The 20,485-nt window shown below is 33.5% G+C and overlaps 1 protein-coding gene across 1 annotated transcript in view; it reads right to left on the reverse strand.

The window, feature by feature from the left end:
* LOC140452455 (host cell factor-like) overlaps positions 1–18,082 on the reverse strand; it is a 37,946-nt gene extending 19,864 nt beyond the window's left edge. Inside the window, exons 1-7 of the mRNA XM_072546722.1 lie at positions 17,684–18,082; positions 16,827–16,975; positions 10,197–10,892; positions 9,974–10,111; positions 7,318–7,525; positions 6,488–6,643; positions 3,179–3,391 (exon numbers count right to left, since the gene is read on the reverse strand). Coding sequence (XP_072402823.1) covers positions 3,179–3,391; positions 6,488–6,643; positions 7,318–7,525; positions 9,974–10,111; positions 10,197–10,892; positions 16,827–16,975; positions 17,684–17,843 — 1,720 coding nt within the window. The 5' untranslated portion in view covers positions 17,844–18,082. The remainder of the gene's footprint in view (positions 1–3,178; positions 3,392–6,487; positions 6,644–7,317; positions 7,526–9,973; positions 10,112–10,196; positions 10,893–16,826; positions 16,976–17,683) is intronic.
* Between the last annotated feature and the right edge of the window lie 2,403 nt (positions 18,083–20,485).

Here is a 20,485-nt window from a genome sequence, read left to right on the forward strand (position 1 = left end):
TACCTATTATTATCTCTACTACTGGAGTCATTCCGAAGAACCTCCTAGGAAATATTAATGCGCCTACGGTGCATCACTTCCCTCAAAACTTTAAATATTCCACGTTTGGAGCTTTCCGGCGCTGTTTTACTGGCACAACTTGTAAACAAAGTAACTTCGTGTGATTTTGACTTCCAAAACATTTACTACTGGATTGATTCCACAATATGCCTATCATGGATCAATTCATCCCCACACATATTAAAGACCTTTGTCGCCAACAGAGTGGCAAACATTCAGCAACTGTCGAATATCACTTTATGTTATTATGTAAATACTAGGGATAATCCTGCAAATTTTGTTAAAACGAGGGATGACACCTTCTAATTTAGTTTCATCAAAATTCTGGTTCGATGGGCCTTCTTGGTTGGTTCAAACCGAATCTCAGTGAAAAATAAACAATACCCAACAATCTACTATGATTCTTACAGAAAAACTTCCTGAAGTTTGAAACACGAGCTGTTCCTTTGTCAACACTATTAACAGATTCGACGACTACATTATTGAGTTAATCAACAAATATTCTTCATTTTCGAAATTACACCGTATATTCGCTTATGTTTATTTGTATAATGATATTTGTATAGATATATGAACAACCTTATTTGTATATGAAATAATTCATGAGAGCTCCTCTAGACAGCTGTTTCTTCTAACTGTCATTGAACAGAATCAAGCGTTTTTCTTTTTGATTCGTACTATACAGCGGTACCATTTATCTGACGATTATCACCAATTATCTTCTTCTAAACCTCTTAACAGAAGAAGCAAACTATTATCTTTTGCATCTTATTTAATGAAGACCATAGCGCCAACGCCAATTAATTGTGGAAAAATGGTCTTACAAGGAAGATATATATTCTTTGAACCACCATATTTGCGCGAGAAGAAAGAAATGTGTTTAATTCGTTGTTAGCTCCTACAAATGTAGTCGCGTTGTCAGAATGTATTTCACTGCATTTACCACGTCTCGAAGTGAAACGACGTAGACATGCTAGGAAGAGATAATTTGTGAGATCGCTCACTACCTCTAAGTGTATAGTATTCGTGACGAAGCAAACGAAAAGTGAAACGTAAGCTCTAGTTGTTTTGAAATCTCTACCATTTCGATCACATAGTAGGAATGGGCCAGCATAGTCTAATCCAGTTATCGAAAAAGGCCGAGAGGGAGTGTCAGGAGAAGCAGGAAGATGTCCCATGAGGTGTGATACAGGTTTGGGATTTACCTTAAAACATTGTATGTATTCGCGAACCACGCGTTTTACTAGGTTGCATCCCCCTAGAGGCCAAAATCTCTCTCTCAAAGCCGATAAGAGAGCTTTTGGTCCAGTGTGTACTGTGGTGGTTGTAAAGTGACATTTTGAAGAGAATAACTGGGTGTCTATTACCAAAATCAAAATTGGAATGTTGTAGTCAACTTCCAACACGTATTACCTTGTGCATGGTGTCGAAGAAGTGATTACGACTAAGACGGAAATTAGGACGAATTTTCCAACTACATACAGGTGATGATCAAGTTATTCGTGCCGTCACTGTGAAGACTTCTACCAGTAAATTGAAACGTGCCGTGACCAAAATTTGTGTCTTACAAAATTAGTTCATTTTCTTTCGAACCCCTACAGTGTTTCAAGGCTGGGACTCTATGTTAGTGCCAAAATCAGCGCACTGACGAAAGGCACAGTGCACTAAAAGCTATCGAACAACTCATACCAACATTCCAATATTCACATTTATCAACGATTGTCAACGAATGCACACGAATCACTCCATAAATGTTTCGGAATGTGAGAGAACGTTTTAAACAAAACCATTTATCATTGTATGGAAGCCGGAGGTCATCAGTTTAGAAAATTTGATCAACTAAGAAGTATTTAACCAGTTAAAAATAATAAACAATAATTTTCAAAAGTATTGGACGAAATTCAAAAATTTAAAGACTAGTGTACAAGGAATTGCAGGGGCTTTCAAACGATATCTTATTTGACCCTCATTGGTATTAAAAAATGTTGGGGTGATTCTTACTCTGGTTAAGGGGTGAAAGTAAAACAATCGACAATACCAAAAAAAATGTGTCCCGCTTTAATCAAAAATTGACCTGTCGCTGGCTGCTTCAAAAATGTTGTAGCTCTTGATAATGCCGGTTTTGTTTTCGTTTGGCTACCCTGTATGACTACTGAACATACATATTATCAATTTTAATGAGGTGAAAATATTGAATAGAGAGAGGAACTACCACAAAAGGGTTTTCTTGGAAATATTACATATTAATAATACCAAAACAGCAATGAACAAGAAAAGTGACATCAATGACTTGAGTAACATTTACACCTAATGTGTTGAAACATCTTGATATCTGTTTTGTATAATATTCCCGGAATTTATTCTAACAAAATCAAATTAGGAAAATTTATATTCAAGAAATAGTAAATTTGCGGACAAAGTTATTTAATAATGCCCTTTATCAATATCATATTCTATGAAATAGCCTTTAAAATCGAGTCTTTTACCCCGGCTATGTTATATTAATTACACTCACACAAAAAAATAACACTATACAATATTATATGTACATATTATGTGTTTGAATAGAGAGAGTCTTTTACCCCGGCTATGTTATATTAATTACACTCACACAAAAAAATAACACTATACAATATTATATGTACATATTATGTGTTTGAATGTTTGTTTTTTACAATTGTGTTATTGTTCTTCATTTTAACATGGTTTGAGGACTTTTTTAATTTCAACATTTAGTAAGTTCTTTTACGATAATAATAACATGAAACTAATTAAAACATATTTTAGATAAAGAAATTTAACAGTTTCGAAAGCTGACTTTCAATAAGCGTACACTTATGTTACTGTTTTAATCGCTGGGCATTTTAACGCAACCACACGAATCTTTGGAAGTTTACAGAATTAGAGATTTGTATTAAAAAATTCCATTTATCACAAAAGGCTTATGCTGACGATGAAATAAGGCATTTTATGTACGGTAATCACAACAAAAAATAAGTAAAACAGCTGATTATGCAATAGATAGAAATCAGAGCAATCATACAAACATCTGATATTTTTGTCCTTAAAAACGATTATCAATTATTTAATGGAAAACTAATATAAGAAACATACTTACCCAGTGTAGGCATTTGCCCTGTTGCTTTGAAAGGAACTAATTTCCCAGTTGCTTTATTCATTTGGTATGGTATTGTCTTTATGGTTGTTAGAACTTTATTGGCTGGGGTACTAGGTACAATTTTTACAATAGTATTTTTGGGCGTTTGGGGTAAAACATTTGTTTTTGCCTGAACAATATTACCTCCTTTTGGCAGGGCCGCTAACGTCATACCTGTAGAGAGAAACTTGATTAAACATTATTTATTTATTTATTACTGTATTAATATCTGTTATTAGCGGTTTTTTAAAACTTTTAGATACGATTTTTTTTAGATACGGTTTTTTAAAACTTTTAGATACGATTTAGATAAGTATTTAGGTTTCATAATATCAAACAAAGGAACAACGGAGGAAGAGATAAAAAATAGACTAGGACAAACAAGAGACTGCATACGAAAATTGAACCCGGTACTATGGGATAAGAACATCAGCATGAAAACAAAGAAAAAAATATATAACACCATGACAAGAAGTATCCTCACTTATGGGTGTGAAAATTGGACAATAAATAAGAAAACCAAAAACAAAATAAGAGCAACAGAGATGGAATTCCTAAGGAGAAGCTGCAGAGTAACAAGAAGAGACAGAATAAATAACATGGAGATTAAGAGGAGAATGGGAATGAACTCCGACATAATAGACTACATCGAACAGAAGAGATTAACATGGTACGGACATGTCAGAAGAGCAGACCAAAATCGGTGGATAAATAGAATAACAGAGTGGAGCCCGATAGGAAGAAGAAAGAGAGGCAGACCCCGAAGATCTTTCAGAGATGAGGTGGACGAAGCAATGAGTAGAAGAAACCTACAGGAAGGGGACTGGCTAAACAGGAAAAATTGGAGAAAACGGTTGAGTGAAGGAATACAGTGAAAACTGTGGAAATCCTTGTATATATATAGATACGATTTTACTACAAAGTGGAATAACAATACTCAACCCGGTTGACAGAGCAAGTGCTATTGAGATTGTTAATCAAGATATTAAATCATTGATTGCTTGGGCAAGAAATCATGCATTGAATATAAACTCTAAAAAAACTAATCTGGTGGTTTTTGGTCCAAACAGGGTGCGTTTGGAGATGAGTAACATCATTCATCATACAAGGTCTGTCATACAAAGTAAAAAGAATATTGTGCGAAAGTTTAGAATTATCAAAATTCAACTATGGAGATGTTGTGTATGGGCCTTGTATTAGTTCAGATGACAGTAGAAGAATTCAGGTGGTTTAAAATTCGTGTCTTCATCTCATCTGTGGTATAAGAAGACACCAGCCTATTTCTCACAAATTAAAACATGTAAAATGGTCGAGCATGGAAAAGAGAAGATTTCTACATGCTGCTTGTCTTTTCCACAAAATTATCAAAAACTCTCTATCAGCATATCTTTTTAAAATATACAGAACTGACATACATAATGTCAATACAAGATACAAAAATACAAGTACAGCTCCGCCACATCGTACAGAACAATTCAAAAATTCATTTGCATATCAAATATCAAAAGTATATAATGGATTAGCTAAAGAATTAAAATTAAAATCGATTATATCTTTTAAGAAATATCTTAAATCTAAATTGCTAAGTGAGTAACACATGTGCAACTATTTGATGACCTGTTATAAATATGTATAAACTGTGTGATAGTTTTTGGATAATATTTAAATGCTAAATGTTTCTATTGGTTATGGTTTTTAATTGATTGTTACAGAACATGCAAAAAATATATTATATTTTTTTTTTCTCTTGCTTAAGATGAAAAGCAGATGTACTGATTTCTTGAAATCAGCACCAACTGATCTTCGGCATTTTTTCTTTATTGTATTTTATGCATATATCATTTATATATTTGAAGGAAATATTTATATATTTGTATTGTATGAATTTGAAGGAAAAATAAAGACCTTATTATCCAGATTTAGCCATACGGCTCACACTCCCTCTAAGGGGAAAATTCACTCATCCCAGATACCTACGGTATCAAAAGGATTGAGCTCTGGTGGGACTCTTTCCATGTTATCGAGTCCTAGGTGACTTGGTACATCGGTGTATCTCCCAAAAATTTTCGAACGCATCTGGATGTCGAAAGTAGCACAGCTTTCTGCATGATCTTATATAGATGTTCATTTAGACCCAGCTTTCTTATGTTTTCTAGAAGGTTCTTCGGGATGACTCCAGTGGTAGAAAGAATAATAGGTATCGTCTGGGTACTTTCCATTCTCCATTGTCTCCTTATTTGTATTTCCAGATCTCTGTACTTGGCGATCTTTTCGTTGTACTTAACACGCAGATTATTGTTGTTAGGTATCGCCACATCGATTAGTGTTGTTTGTCTTGTAAGTTTATTAACTAGCACGAGATCTGGTCTGTTATGTGCTACAGTTTGGTCTGTGAGCACAGTGCGATCCCAGTATAGCTTGTAGTTGTCATTCTCAAGCATACTCTCAGGAACGTATTGATAATATGGGAGATGGTATTGTTTGTAGAAGTCCCAGTTTAAAAGCTATCTCTTGATGGAGGTTTAAAAGCTATCTCTTGATGGAGGAAGACCAGGGAAGACCCTGGAAGACCTTTATTATTATTATTATTATTATTATCCAGATTTATCCATACGGCTCACACTCCCTCTCATATACAGGGGAAAATTCACTCATCCCAGATACCTACGGTATCAAAAGGATTGAGCTCTGGTGGGACTCTTTCCGTATTATCGAGCCCTAGGTGACTTGGGTGACTTATTATTATTATTATTATATAGACTAATATACATTTTATTTACACACTAAATTTAAAAAAATGAAAAATTTAATGAAACCTTAATCATAGAACAGCAGAGCAAAAGACTAAAGAAATACACATACCTGGGACCAATAATAATAGAAAATAACAACTACACTACCGAAGTTAGAACTGACAAAACACTTGCACCTTTATACAAATAAAATAGCACGTTGTAGCAGAGATTTAACAGTAGCACTAAAAATCCGATTGACTAAATGTTGCATATACAATGTACTATACAATCTTGAACAATCATATATATTTATTTCCCGCTAGTATCTTACACGCTGACATTCACAAGGTTTATTGCAATATTGCTTTCTGTCAGCTTTTGAGTTCGTTTACAACTCTATGACCTCATAACGATGGGGTTTAGGTTCCAAACCAGTTGTGATTTACACAGCTGAACGATTTAAGAGCGTTTAAGGCGAATGGCCATTCAAAATCATTTTGAATAGTATTTCAAAGCAGTTATAGGTCCAACTTACCTGTACTAGTTTTAACAAAGGTCACAACTTGCTGTGCAACTCCTCCTTTTTGAATAATATTGCCTCCTTGTTTTACTATTAACTGCTTGCCTGCTACCTGAGGACTACTTTGTCTGATAATAGTTCCAGCTGTACCTTGAATCTTCACTTGTGGCCCTAAGAAAAAATATTGTCATGAGTACTTTTTTTACTTGCTTTCTTCTCTCTGCCAACCAATAAACCATCAGTCTATGAATGAAAAAGTATTAAGAAAAGTTCTCAGTATTATCACATTAAATGAAATCAAATTGAGATAGATACATTCGCTGGGTTTCATACATTCTAAAAGAACATAATTTTTGATCACTAAAAGAAATTAAAAATTGAAGTGCAGAAAACAGTAGAAAGCGCTGCCACTAGAACAGTTTCAACATATCGATAACTTTAAACTAAATTAACAATAACTCTAGTTTATTTTAAGAATTTAAGGAATCAACAACTTTAGGACAAGCTTAGATATTGTGAAATTTTTTAAAGAAAAACGTTAATTATTGATCAGTTAATTAATATGCTTAAAATATTGGGATGTAATTTGCATAATTATCAAAAGTCTATAGAAAATATTACCAAATATATAAAATAATAATAAAAAAGCCTACAAATGGCATTTTTATATGGCATACTAACTTATCTAAACTTCAATTGAATTACCACATGCATAAACACCTTTAATAGCATCCGACATGAAAGGAACAGAAAATGGTTTCTCTAATTCTAGTATAAATAGAGAACCTAAAGAGTACTTATGCAACTAATTTACAAAAATTTTTTTATGAATGTGTATTCCTTACCTTTTGTAGCAATAGATGAAATAATTCGGGGTGAAATAATGTGATTAGCACTTGCAGTTGTTTTAATAGCTGGAGTGGGTTGAGTGGTATGTACACTGGTTTGAATGGGGACAGTTGTCTTTGATGAAGTCACCAATGATGGGACCGCAGGCGTTACAGTTGCTGGGATTTTGGATGCAGCTGGTGGAGGTAAATCATATTTTTGTATCTATAAAAAGAATGATCCACTGTTAAGAACCTGAAGATTAATATAATATAAATATAAAAGTTCTTGGTATAAGAACTGTAACTAAATAATATAGTATGTACATTACTTTTTTAAGGAGACATGTTTTAATGAACAGCGATGTAGAGTCAATACATCGCTAAAAGATAGAGACAATCAGAGAACAACTAAAACTCTGTAACAGCTCTGTGCATTTCACTTCTGTATGGTATTATTGTAACGTTTTTCCCTTTCAAAATCTTTGTTATTACATGAATAATTATTAAAACAGATATATTGGCTATGTATGACTGTAGTCAGACCTATGATTATGTATAGGGCACTGATATGGTGGTATAAATGCCAACAAAAGACCACAGAAAGAAGCTAAATAAACTTTTGACAAGCAGGGTTAATCAGAACAGGAACAATGTCGACGATCCCAACCACCTCCATGGCGGTCATACTTGACCTCCCCCATTAAATATATGGATGGAGAAGGCGTAACTAGGAGCATACAGAAAGCGACAAGGCGCCAGGAAGTACAGCGAAAGGATACTGAGACCAAATCTAGAGAGATAATACTAATCATCCAGTTGGAAATGGTACCAGATGCAATGCAACCTAAATATAATTTCTAAAAAAGGCGTTTACTCTTGTCTTTCCAGTGACAAATGAGAGTCAAATAAAACGAATCTCATAATGACAGGTGATGGTATAAGACGGCTTTAAAACTGAGGTGTTGAGGTTGGAGCTGGTGTATACCGAGGGAAACCAAGACTAAGCCTTAGTGAAATCCTAGGTAATCACACCACTATCGTCCAAGCGGAATTCATGCTATAGAGATGTACAAATAGGAACTAATAAAGAAAGAGGAACTGCATGGACAAGTCTATAAAAGTATCAGATAGCCAGGCGGCATTAAATGTGCTAGAATCCAATCAACTCCTAAGTTAGTGTGGAACTTCTGCAGAATCTGATTCGGATAGGAAAAAGTAATACAGTAAGTTTACTCTGGGTGCCTGAAAATACTGGTATTGAATGGACCGAAAAAGCGGACCTACTTGCCAGAAGAGGGACAAAAGAAGCATTCATAGACCCAGAACCTTTTGTTGACGTAGCAAGATGCACAGTGAAAAGAATGATATCAAAATGGGTGGAACAGATAAAACGTAACCATTGTTACAAACAAGTGGATCTTAAACATTCTAACGCTTTTATACATGAACCTTCGAAGAAGAGACCAAAGATCTACTAGAATAGGAATGATCCACTATGAATAGGAATGATCTGCGAATTATCATAGCCCTTCAAATAGGACACTGTTTGCTCAAGGGGCACATGAATAAAATCGTACTGACAGAAAGTGCGGTTTGCAGATTTTGTTAGGCTGAAGACGAGACGGTTGGACAGTTTCTGTGCAACTTTTCAGTGTTAAATAGGAAAGTCTCATTACATTTGAGCATTATCAACTCGAGCCCTAAGACTTTGTAGAAGTGTCACCAAAGACCAAAATATACTTTGATAAAAAGGCTAGGCTGAAAGGACAACTTTATCCTAGAGATCAGCCACAAATCACCTCTTAGGTCGAGTAGAAGGGTGGTTAAGTGCACACTCATTTTAAAACCTAACCTAGCCTGACAACATTACACAATTCCGGGGAAATGTTCATTCAAATATAAATACAAACCAACTCGTAATAAATAGAATCAAATAATTGCACATAATTTGCCAGAATACCTTAAAAACCACCGAATACCATTTTTTTAATTTTAACTTTTTAAATATAACCCTTTTAGGAAAAAGGTTATTTTAAATGGTTTCAAAAGAAGCAAAAATCATTTTCCTTCTTTTGCTATGATATCTAGACATTATTTTCAAAAAAGAAGTGTTACGACTTTGTAATATGTAATATATAATATATTACGTAAAACATGGATCCTAGGAACCTGCATGGTGATAAAAAAATATCTTGACTTCCAAACACCATATGCTAAATAAATATGAACAATTCAGTTAGATCAAGAAGAAATGTACAAACATACAATTGGCCTATTAGGTCGAGTGGAAGGGTGGTTAAGCACTCACTCATATTGAAGCTAACCCTAACCTAACAAATATACTGAGAAACTGTTTCCTACCTTAAACAATATCAAGAAAAAGGATTGCAAATAGAATCTGAAAAGAGAAAAATGTTATTAGGTAGAAAAAGATGAGAGTAAGAAAAATGAATGGGGATTAGGTATAAGAAGATCATCATTTGCTGTTGTTAAACAGTAAATCTTTATATGGATAACTTATTACTAAATAAATATTCAATGAAGGGATATTAACTGAATCAGCTATTTAGGAACAAATCGATTCACAGTTTGAGACTAATTTTAAATGAACAATTTTTTTGTTGCGAATGTCGAAAATACGATAATTTGTCAATAAATATAAATGTATTACCTGTAGAATGTATGTTTGAACAGATAATGCTCCAGTCCAATTGACTTCAAGGTTGTGTGTTCCTGCTTTAACTAAAGATACACGACTAGGAGCAGGAGGTTTATCCACATCCAGATACCACAAGTCTTTACAACATACCTACAAACAATTGATTATATTGAATATATTTATGATACAATATGATTTATTAACAATTTGAAATGTAAATTCTGGAAGTTATTACCTGATTTTTCCAGGCTTTCCTATATCCATCTCGACCAGACCAAATATAGAGTCGTGTACTAATTCCAACTGCACAGTGTCCTGCTCTGGCACAAGGTAGATCAAGTTCAGACTCTTTTTGTATATTTAATTCATCCCAACTCATTGTCTCCAAATTGAGGCATGCTAAGGTACTTGTACACTTCCATTCTTGAGATGATTTAACTTCTGTAGAAACTGTAGGAACCCATCCCCCAAAAACAAACATTCTATGGCCAATTAATGTGGATGTGTGTAGAGATCTAGGCAGAGGTGTAATGCCTGAAACTTGTGGTTTCATCCAGGTCATTGTTTCTGTTTCCAGAAACCACAAATCTCCTAACCTGCATCCACTCATACCTCCATATATGATTAAAAATGAGCGCCTCTGTTTTTTATCAACATATGCTACACCAGTATGAGATTCTCTTGGGGTGGGAGAAGGTCCATTTGTTTGGGGAACATCCCATTGCATAGGATTACTTCTAATATCTAATGTATAAAGGTCATTCAAATATCTTGGAATATTATTTTTGGGGTCTGCACTATCATTTGCTAAACCACCAAACAGGTACACTTTTGAATTTACTATAGTAAAACTATGCCCTAACCGCGGGCAAGGTGGATCGCCAATTTTTGGTTCTTTTGGTTTCAGCTTCTTCCATTCCCATTTTGCAGCCTAAAATAAAAATGTACACAAAATGTGTCATATTTATTATAATCAAACAAATTATCAATTTATTCCAAACACAATATTACTTTTTTTAAAAAATGAATGTTTCAACACAAAAATGTGTGAGATAAAACATTTTAAAATAAATTCGCTTTAATATTGTTAACAAACAATATAAATAATTTTTTATCCTAGTGGAAATATTCCATTCTTTATATTTATATATTAGAAATAAAAACTGGTATATAATTATCTTGCTTTATACGCAGTATGAAAATTAGAAATAAAAAGTATAACCCATAAATATGTCATATTTGACCATATTCAAAACCAAGATTGACACTGCATCTGTGATTGAAAAAGTAATAAATAAAAAGTAAAAACAGTGGACTAAAATACGCTCAAAAACATAGAAATCCGTATGACTAAAATCGTGTTTTTGATGTGAAGAATTGAAGTAGATGAATGGGGCTAAGTTATTCAACTAAACCAGATGAAAATAATTAAATATATTTAATAACATTACCATTCACAACTTTTAATATACTTTCAGTAGGTTTTAATATACTTTCAATACAAACAAGGAGGTTGGGCGAAAAACAATGAACAAAAAGGATTAGTATTTGCAAACTATCTCGAAAGTGTTTTCCAACCTTATATAGTAGACATAGATGAATCTCTCCCAACTTGTTCAACAAGATGATGAGGTTATTCGTTTAACCACACCAAAAGAGGTTAAAAATGAAATCGACACGAACGTTAATCTCAAAAAGGCACCCGGCTATGATCTGATAATCGGGCAGGTCCTTAAAGAGCTACTTAGAAAGGCCCTGATTAAACTTAGCAATCTTATTAACGCATCGTTTCGTTAAAATTATGTTCCACAACTATGGAAGGTAGCTGAGATCATCATGATCCCAAAACCAACCAAACCGCCACATTAAATGACGCCGTATCGGCCAATATCCTTGCTACCGATTATGTTAAAACTGTTCAAAAAGCTCTTGCTCAAGAGGCTGAATCCTATTATAGTAGAAATATGACTCATCCCCGATCACCAATTTGGACTCCAAAATCAGCACTCTACAATTGATTAAGTCCTCGGATCACGGACGTGATCGAAAGATGACTTGAAGAAAAAAAGATTTGCTTAGCATTTCTTGCATATTTGTCACAGAGATACTTCAGGATTAAGCAGGACGATGCATATTCTGAACTAAGGAACATTAGTACAGGAGTACAACAGGGACTGTTGTACTCATCCTAGCAGACCCATCCTATACCCTCTGTACACTAAAAGACCTGCCAGTTTCGGAGCAAAATGTAGCTACGTTTGCTGATGATACGGCAATTATGGTTGTTGGTGATAACATAATTGAATCAACAGATAAGTTACAGAATGCAATTGCCGAAGTGGAGAAGTGGACAAACAAATGGCGTATCAAATTAAATAAACTGAAATCAGCACATAAAGATTTTACCAACAAAAAAATTGAGCATAAATCCATATATAGCAATCATCATACAGTTCCATATGTCAAAACGTCATGTTAAGAAAAAGCAAGAAGATCTCAAGTTGAAATATAAAAAAATGTATTGGTTATTGGGTCGATATTCAACCTTATCAGTATATAATAAGCTCCTGATCTATCAACAAGTCCTTAAACTGGTATGGACTTACAGTATCCACTTTGGGGATGGACCAGTGCAAGCAATGTAAGTGTCATACAAAGGTTCCAGAACAAAGTATAAATATAACAATAAAACAAAAAAATATAAGTATAAATATAACAATAATAAAAGTATAAATATCACAAAATTAATTAAGTAATTTAGTTTAACACATCAAAATGTTGATTACCTATTCCAGCCACTCAAATAAACACAGCCTGAGACCAGAAATGAATTCAGCCTTCGTTGGAAAAAAATATAGATCTGGGTGAATACTTGCCCATCTTAGTGCTCGAGATAAAAAATTATATGCATAGTTGGTTCTGTGAAGAGGGACATAAAAAGTTTGGTTTAATTGTGTTCTATTTAGAGGTACATGCAGACCAACCTGCTCAAGTAGCTGAGGACACAATACTGTAGTATTATGCCATAAAGCATCTTTGCATCTTTAATTAATCGTCAGTCATAAAATGAGAGAATACCAAGTTGGGTTTTAATTTGATCATAATTTACTTGATTTAATTCAAAAGGTATACCCTGTTTACATGTTTCAAGAACTTGTGTTGTACTGTCCCGTGAAATTTCTATTGAACTATAACCCTCTATAGCGAGACAAATTTGGTTATAACGAGAGAAAATAAGATTGAAAAACGTATTTTCTTACGTTTTTGGCCCGGCTGTGGCTATAAATAAATACCCTTTTTAACTGCCGCCCGCAATAAACTTCGTACAATTTATGATTCTTACTCAGAAATTTACAATTTATGACTTACAAGTGTCATCGTAGGGGGTTGACCATTCGCACCTAATAATATAGGTCCTAATAGATAAGATGTGGAAAGTGTTTTAAAAGTTGTTAGAAACTTTATCCAAAGATAAAACGCAAATGAAGAAGAATAAAACTGTTTCACATGTTTAGAAAATATGATAGATAGAACACTGGACAATTTAAAGCAGTCAAAAATGACAGACTTCTTGAAGCAATAGTTTATGTTATCCTTGAAAATATGGTTTATACAGATTTACAGAATACAGATTTTTTGTTTCAACATATATCATTGACAATCAAAGTAAACAACTTTTAGTTTACAAATAGTTAGCATCTTATATTACTTCGAATGGCTTCACTATAGGAAGTTAATGTTTCAGAAAACTACATATTCATATGTATGCAGTCACTGAACAATGGTGTTGTTTGGCGGCACAGTATTATCGTTGTTTAATATAACGAGATCAGCTTATAACGAGGTAATTAGTCTGCCATTTCAGTTCTCGTTATAGAGGGAGTCTACTGTATTATAAAATGGAGACCATACACAAGAACAATATAGTAATTTAATTGCTTCAATATTCTGAAAGTCTCTAGTGAATCTTTTTATAAAGCCAAGCATTTGTAAAGACTTGTAAATTATTGACATATAATGCAATTCAAATAAAAGTTTAGAATCTAAATTAATTCCCAGATCACGAATTTCGGTAACCCAGTCAACAAGAAAGTTCTGTATATTATAATTATTTTCCATTGGGTCTCTCGATTGTCCAAAAGAAACAGCATGACACTTGGATGCGTTCAGGGCAATGGCATTCAACACACACCACTCACTCAACTGATTGAGATCGTGTTGAAGATTAACACAATCTTCTGTATTATTGATAATTGTGTAGAACTTTAAATCATCCGCAAAAAGAAGATGTGAACTGTGCTGGAAGCAGTGGTGTATACCATTGATGAATATTTAAATAACAGGGGTCCCAAATGAGAACCCTGGGGTACTCCTGAATGAACCTTAATCTCACTGGAAACAAAATACCTGATATGCACCATCTGAACTTGGTCAGTCAAGTATGTTCTCAGCCATCTAAGAAGTGGTCCATCAACACCCATTTTTTTAAGTTTATCTATTAAAATATTATGGTTGGCCCTATCAAAGGCCTTCGAGAAATCAGTGTACAGTGCATGTACCCTACAGCCCCTCTCCATGGCCTTCCTCAGTAGATCCAATAGGTCATTGCAAGAGCTGAGCATTCTCGACAAGAGAAAATGAAGAGCATAATCAGTCCTATGAAAAAGAATATAAAAGAGTGCAGAGTGTTATTGTGTTTAATTACACATTGGCTAATAATGTGGAACAATTAATAACATTGTTTAGAATTTTAAACAAAAATAATGTATCAGCTCTCAAAATATGGTTCTTCAGTGTAGTAATGTTAAATAAAGACATTATTATAGAATAATCTATGAAGTAGTTTTCAGTATTTCTTATATTAATATGTGCTTTAAAAGCTAAAGATCTTAGAAACTTTCGCTGAACACTTTCCATTCCATCAATGTAGACTTGATGAAATGGGGACCAAACAACAGAGCTATATTCAAGACCTGAGAGTACCAGAGAGCAATACAATAATTTGAATACAATAGGTGAGAGATCATGAATGTTACAATAAATAAAACCAAGATTACAAAATCCTGTTTCCTTAATTTTAAGAAAATGGCTTCTAAATGTCAATGCACAATCCAATAATACACCCAAATCTCTGATCTTAGTAACTGAGTCCAAGAGTAACATCATTAAGAACATATCTATTAGCTATTAGATTATGTATATGACCAAATGAAATACAAGAACGTTTAGTTGGATTTAAGCTTAAACCATTTTGTTTCGACCATAAACATATTATTTACATCATCTTGCAAGAGATCTCTATCAGCAAATAGCAGAAAATGTGAGTTTTTGATAGCCTTAGCAATATCATTAACGAACAAGTAAAAAAACAAGGGACCACAATGAGACCCTTGTGGGACACCAGAACAACAATGGAATTCTTTTGAAATATAATTGTTAATACAAACTTGTTGTGTACATCCCATCAGAAAACTTTTAATCTAATTAACAATGGGATCTCCAAAGCCAGGTGCATACAGTTTGTGGACCAAAAGGTTATGGCTAACCTCATCAAAAGCCTTTGAGAAATCAGTGTAATATGGGTGACTATGAGTCACTGTCCTTTATCTGTCAGTGCTCAGAATCCTTGAGATACCTTTAACAAAAGCTTGCCAACCACTTGTTAAAGTAGGATCAGTCAACACATTTTTAACAGTATGTGTAGCATTGACCCAAGTTCCGTCTAAATAATAGATTTTTCTATTTTGTTCACAGAACTCTGCCATTTTACACAGATAGTTGCGATGCCATGTAATGTTTTTAGGTTTTCAGGAATTATTTCATTAGTTTTGCAGAAAAGATTTTGTCTAGAATAGGAATTTCCTTATTAAAATAAAAATAATGAACTGTATGTCTTATTTCTGAATTATTGTGTTCATTAAATTCAATTGGTTTTCGACCTTGTGAATGTTTGTGGGACTTGAACTTCACCTAAGTGTTGTTTATGACAGACATTCCTGTAAATAGCGGATGACGATACTCCTGTCATACATTCAAAACAAGTTATTGTCTTTGCCTGAAACAATGTTTTTATCAAATACTCATACACATTAGACACTATTTTTTAGCTTCAAGTCAAAATACCAAAGGCATATAGTTTAATTTTAAGCAGTTCTTGGTTGATTTGATTGCAGTTTGAAAAATCCACCTAGATCAAGTCAACCGAACAGCATTTTTCCGATATTTAAAATTCAGATGAAATCAGTGGATCTGTTTTTTTACAAATTCATTTTTTTAACTACATCTATATGTATCTATAGTCTGGCAAATAATAAGTGAAATGAGTCATGAGCGTTAACAGTTAACTTTTCGTATTGTTTAGCTATCACCATGAATGTTACAACCAAAGCGTGTCTGTAACAGAGAAAGGGTACATATATGGACAGTATATATTTAGTCTTCTCAGAGTTATAATTATATTGTGTATGAATGTACTATGCTCTGATTGTAAGTCACAACTACTATGTCAGTAGGTGGACACAAGTGATGTATCATCTAAGGACCCTATTATAAGAGTGCTAATGTTGTCTCATTAGTGTCAGCCAAACTGGCCAATGGTACTACCATACAGTCAATTATATAAATGGCAATGTTCATATAATTAATTTTAAGGTAGTGCCAGTGTCTGGTTAGGCCGATGCTAATGCTGTACTGCTAACGTGACAACATTAGCGCTCATATAACAGGGTCCCGAGAATTGATCTAAATATTTACTAAGAAAAACTAGCAAAAAATTAAGAATATTTATTATATTAGAAAAACTGTCAAATTGGGTCTCAACAATGAATGCAGTTAAATGTACATTTACAATATATATGATAATTACCTGTAACTCATAAAGTTCATTGCTGTATTTCCCATACTCTACCATACCTCCAAAAACTAGTAGCTTTGTTCCATCTACTACAAAACCAAAAGCAGCACATCCTGGAGGTACATCACCTTTAGTAACTGGTACAAACCACTGATTTGTTGCTACAAAAAAAAAGATTTTTAGTATCTTCATGTTTTCATGTCTGATATTTAACATAAAATTACAACAAAAAAATGAAGATTATAGAAAAAATACCATTAAGATGTAAAATTATTCATTATTTGTAGATACCTTTATGGATGCTACCTTTTCCCAACACTTATTCCATTTTAGATTATATGACACCTAATTTATTTGGGGAAGGTGACCTTACATTTTCTTAATTTAAATAGACCATGTTAGTTGGTTTGTTCTAGTTGTCTTCTCGCAATGTAATAGTGTGTAAAACATAATAAGGACAAGAATAACAATTCAAAATATAATGGGGATGAAAATTTATATAAATAAAATATAAACTTAGATGTAAACAGTTGGCAAAAATAAGGTTTTCTAATAACATTCGAAAGCTACGCTATGATAAGCTATTTTTATTTAATAAACTAGTAAAAAGATATAGTGTTTTTATCATTACATTTTATTATGTATACCCACGCGGCCATATTGACTTCTGGACCAAACAAAACTTCAATGCAAGTGACATTTGAATGATAGATTATATATACTTTTCTCAACATTACAGATTTATCTGGTACATGACAAAGTACAATTATATAAATTTATGTACACGGAGATAAAATGTAAACAAAAGTTAATAACAGAACGCGCGCCATATTTACTTTTAAGAAGCTCGTAAACTTTCAACTTATTACCTGTGTTAAAAACATGAAGCTCATCAACAATCCCTTCATTTCCACCGCCAAAAACAACCATTAAGTCTTTTATATTAATTGCACGATGTCCATGTCTTGGGCGAGGATGAGGTCCAGTGGGATCCGCCACTAATTTCCACTTTAACGCCTTACCCGCCATTACGTGATCACATTGCACTGTACTTGGACATTTAAGATAGTGTAAACCAATGGATACCTATAATGTCAAATTCATACAATCTCACTTTAATTTGTTCCAAAACAGGATACAATGTTGTCACTATCCATTAAACAACAAAAGTTTGTATACTGGTTTTGGATGAAAGTTTTGATAAATCATCAAATAACTTCACCCCAGAAGCGGCAAAACGTTATAAAAATGATTTTCTACAGGGTCGGTAAAATCACTCTCAACACATAATTTTTACCAACATTTGACGAAACTGAGCGTTGCGCCATCTGTAAGTTGATAACATAATGTACGTTTGACTTAAAGAAATACTTCTGTAAAGTGATCTACTTACTGTTTTTATTCAGAAATGTTGAAATGAATTTATAAATAGAAATAAATAAGCATTTGAGGTGTAAATATTTTTCATATAATTTGAAGTCAGATAAAATAAAGTAATTTTTAACGAGTCATAAGAAATTTTTTAGATGGCTTTGGTAAAGACCAATTAGACAGTAGTTAATTGTTTAAAAATGGGATTTAAGTTTTTGAAATATCTCAACTACATAGAGCGAACGATATCGGTGACGATATGTTCGCATATATATTTAAAGTTTTGCTTACGTCTGCTTCTTGTAGAACTATTGTAGACTACAAGCCCATGGGACATTTTTAATGGGTCATTTAATATAGAGATAGACGGCAATCTGTATTGATTTATTTGTTAGGAGATTATATTATCTGCCTATTATATTCATCTGGTGTCTCATCACATATTCGAGAGTCAGGTTGAATAGTATCGGTGCAAGCCCATCTCCGTGCTTTAATCCTTTGTCCATTGAAAAGTTCTTAGTAAGAACATTTTGTACTATGACAGTTGCTGTTAATGATATAGTCGGATGTATTTTTCGGGATGTTAAAGCTATGCAATATTTTTGAAATAACATGTGTGTATTAGTTGAGTTGTAGACCTGTTTAAAATTTATGAATATGTTGTAGACGTCAATATCATATTGCCGCGATAATTTTCGTATTTCAGTTTATCTCCGTTTTTAAATTGGGCATATAATCCCGATTTTCCGGTCGCTAGGGATCTTTTCATCATTCCAAATCTTGTTCATGAGCATATACATTTGTCCTACTAGTTTATATATCTAGGAGACGTTGTCAATACCTGGAACTTTGTTATTCTTTTGTGCTCGTATTGCTTGATTTACCTCTTCCGTCGTAAGTGGTTCTATATTTTCGGTATCTCCCTCAATGTGATGCATGTCCATATGGTATTTATTTTCTTGCGTCCCTAATATTTGGAAATAGATTTTCCAGGCTAATTTTATTTCTTTTGGATTACTGGTTATTTGCCATTCTTGATTTCTGCATAGATTTGTTCGCGGTTTGTATTCTCTTATATTGCATACATATCTATATGATTCTCTTACATCGTTGCTTTAAAGTTTCTCTTTCATTTTCTTTTCTCTGTTTGGCATATTTTATAGGCCCTCCGTCTTGCATCTTCGTAGCTTGCTCTTCTTTCTTTGGTCCTTCTTTTCATATATTTCTTGTGTTCTTCATTTCTTTCATGTATGGCCTGTGAAGGCTATGGTCTTTGATGACTTACACTCGTCACTGAACCATTCTCTTTTTCTTTTTTCTTTTTTTGCCTATTTCTTGCTGTGTCAATTACTTTTGTTTTTATTTCTTCCCAATGTTCTTCGGTGTCTAGCTTGCCAGCATTTGTCAGTTTTTGTGTTATGTCTACCTCATAGTTCTGTTTCATATCTTGTTGTCTCAATTTTTGTACATCTAGTTGTTCTGTTGTTTGTTCCTGTCTATCCCTCGCGTTTATTTGAATGCTGCATGTTTATTTTATCTGTACTAGGAGATGGTCAGATTGGCAGCATGCTCGTCTTCGACTCTTTACATCTTGCATGCTTGTTGCGGCCCTTTTGTCTGTCAAGACATGATCAATTTGGTTGGCGGTTGTTCCAGGCATAATCCAAGTCGCTTTGTGTATGTCGTGGTGTAGGAAAAAAGTCGAGCTTATGATCATGTTTTTTCCACTGGCAAAGTGGATATGTAATTCTTAATTTTCATTGGTGTTTTGATGGGGTGAATGTTTACTAATGATTCCTAACAAAAGTTATTCTTTGCCTATTTGAGCATTCATATCTCCTAGCAGGGCTCCTACAAGGTTGAGCTGCGCCCGCATGCGGACAAATTTTAACTCCTTTTAAATCTACTATATCCAATTATGAAATAAATCTATAATTTTTTATTTTTACTCGTAATAAAACAATAGAAATTGCAAGAACACAAATTTTATTTTTCTTGTAACTAATTTATAACTGATCATGGTAAAGAAAAAACAAACAAAACAATACTATATTAGTTAAATCTAGAAATCGATAATAGCTTAAATCTTAAATTTTCAAACTCAATTTTATTAACAAGCTCTTGCTCTATAGCCAATATTTCCGAACCTCTTTCCTGTACAATGTAAACCTCAAATAATTGAGGCCACCAGAACCAGAGTGGCCCAAGTGAGATTTTTTCATATTTAGACTTTATCACAAAAAACGATGTGAAATAATATTTTCAAAGCCATAGTGGCCCAAGATTAGTTTTCTCCGAGA

Source organism: Diabrotica undecimpunctata, chromosome 10 (assembly GCF_040954645.1).
Source record: "Diabrotica undecimpunctata isolate CICGRU chromosome 10, icDiaUnde3, whole genome shotgun sequence".
In the NCBI taxonomy this organism is placed as follows: domain Eukaryota; kingdom Metazoa; phylum Arthropoda; class Insecta; order Coleoptera; family Chrysomelidae; genus Diabrotica; species Diabrotica undecimpunctata.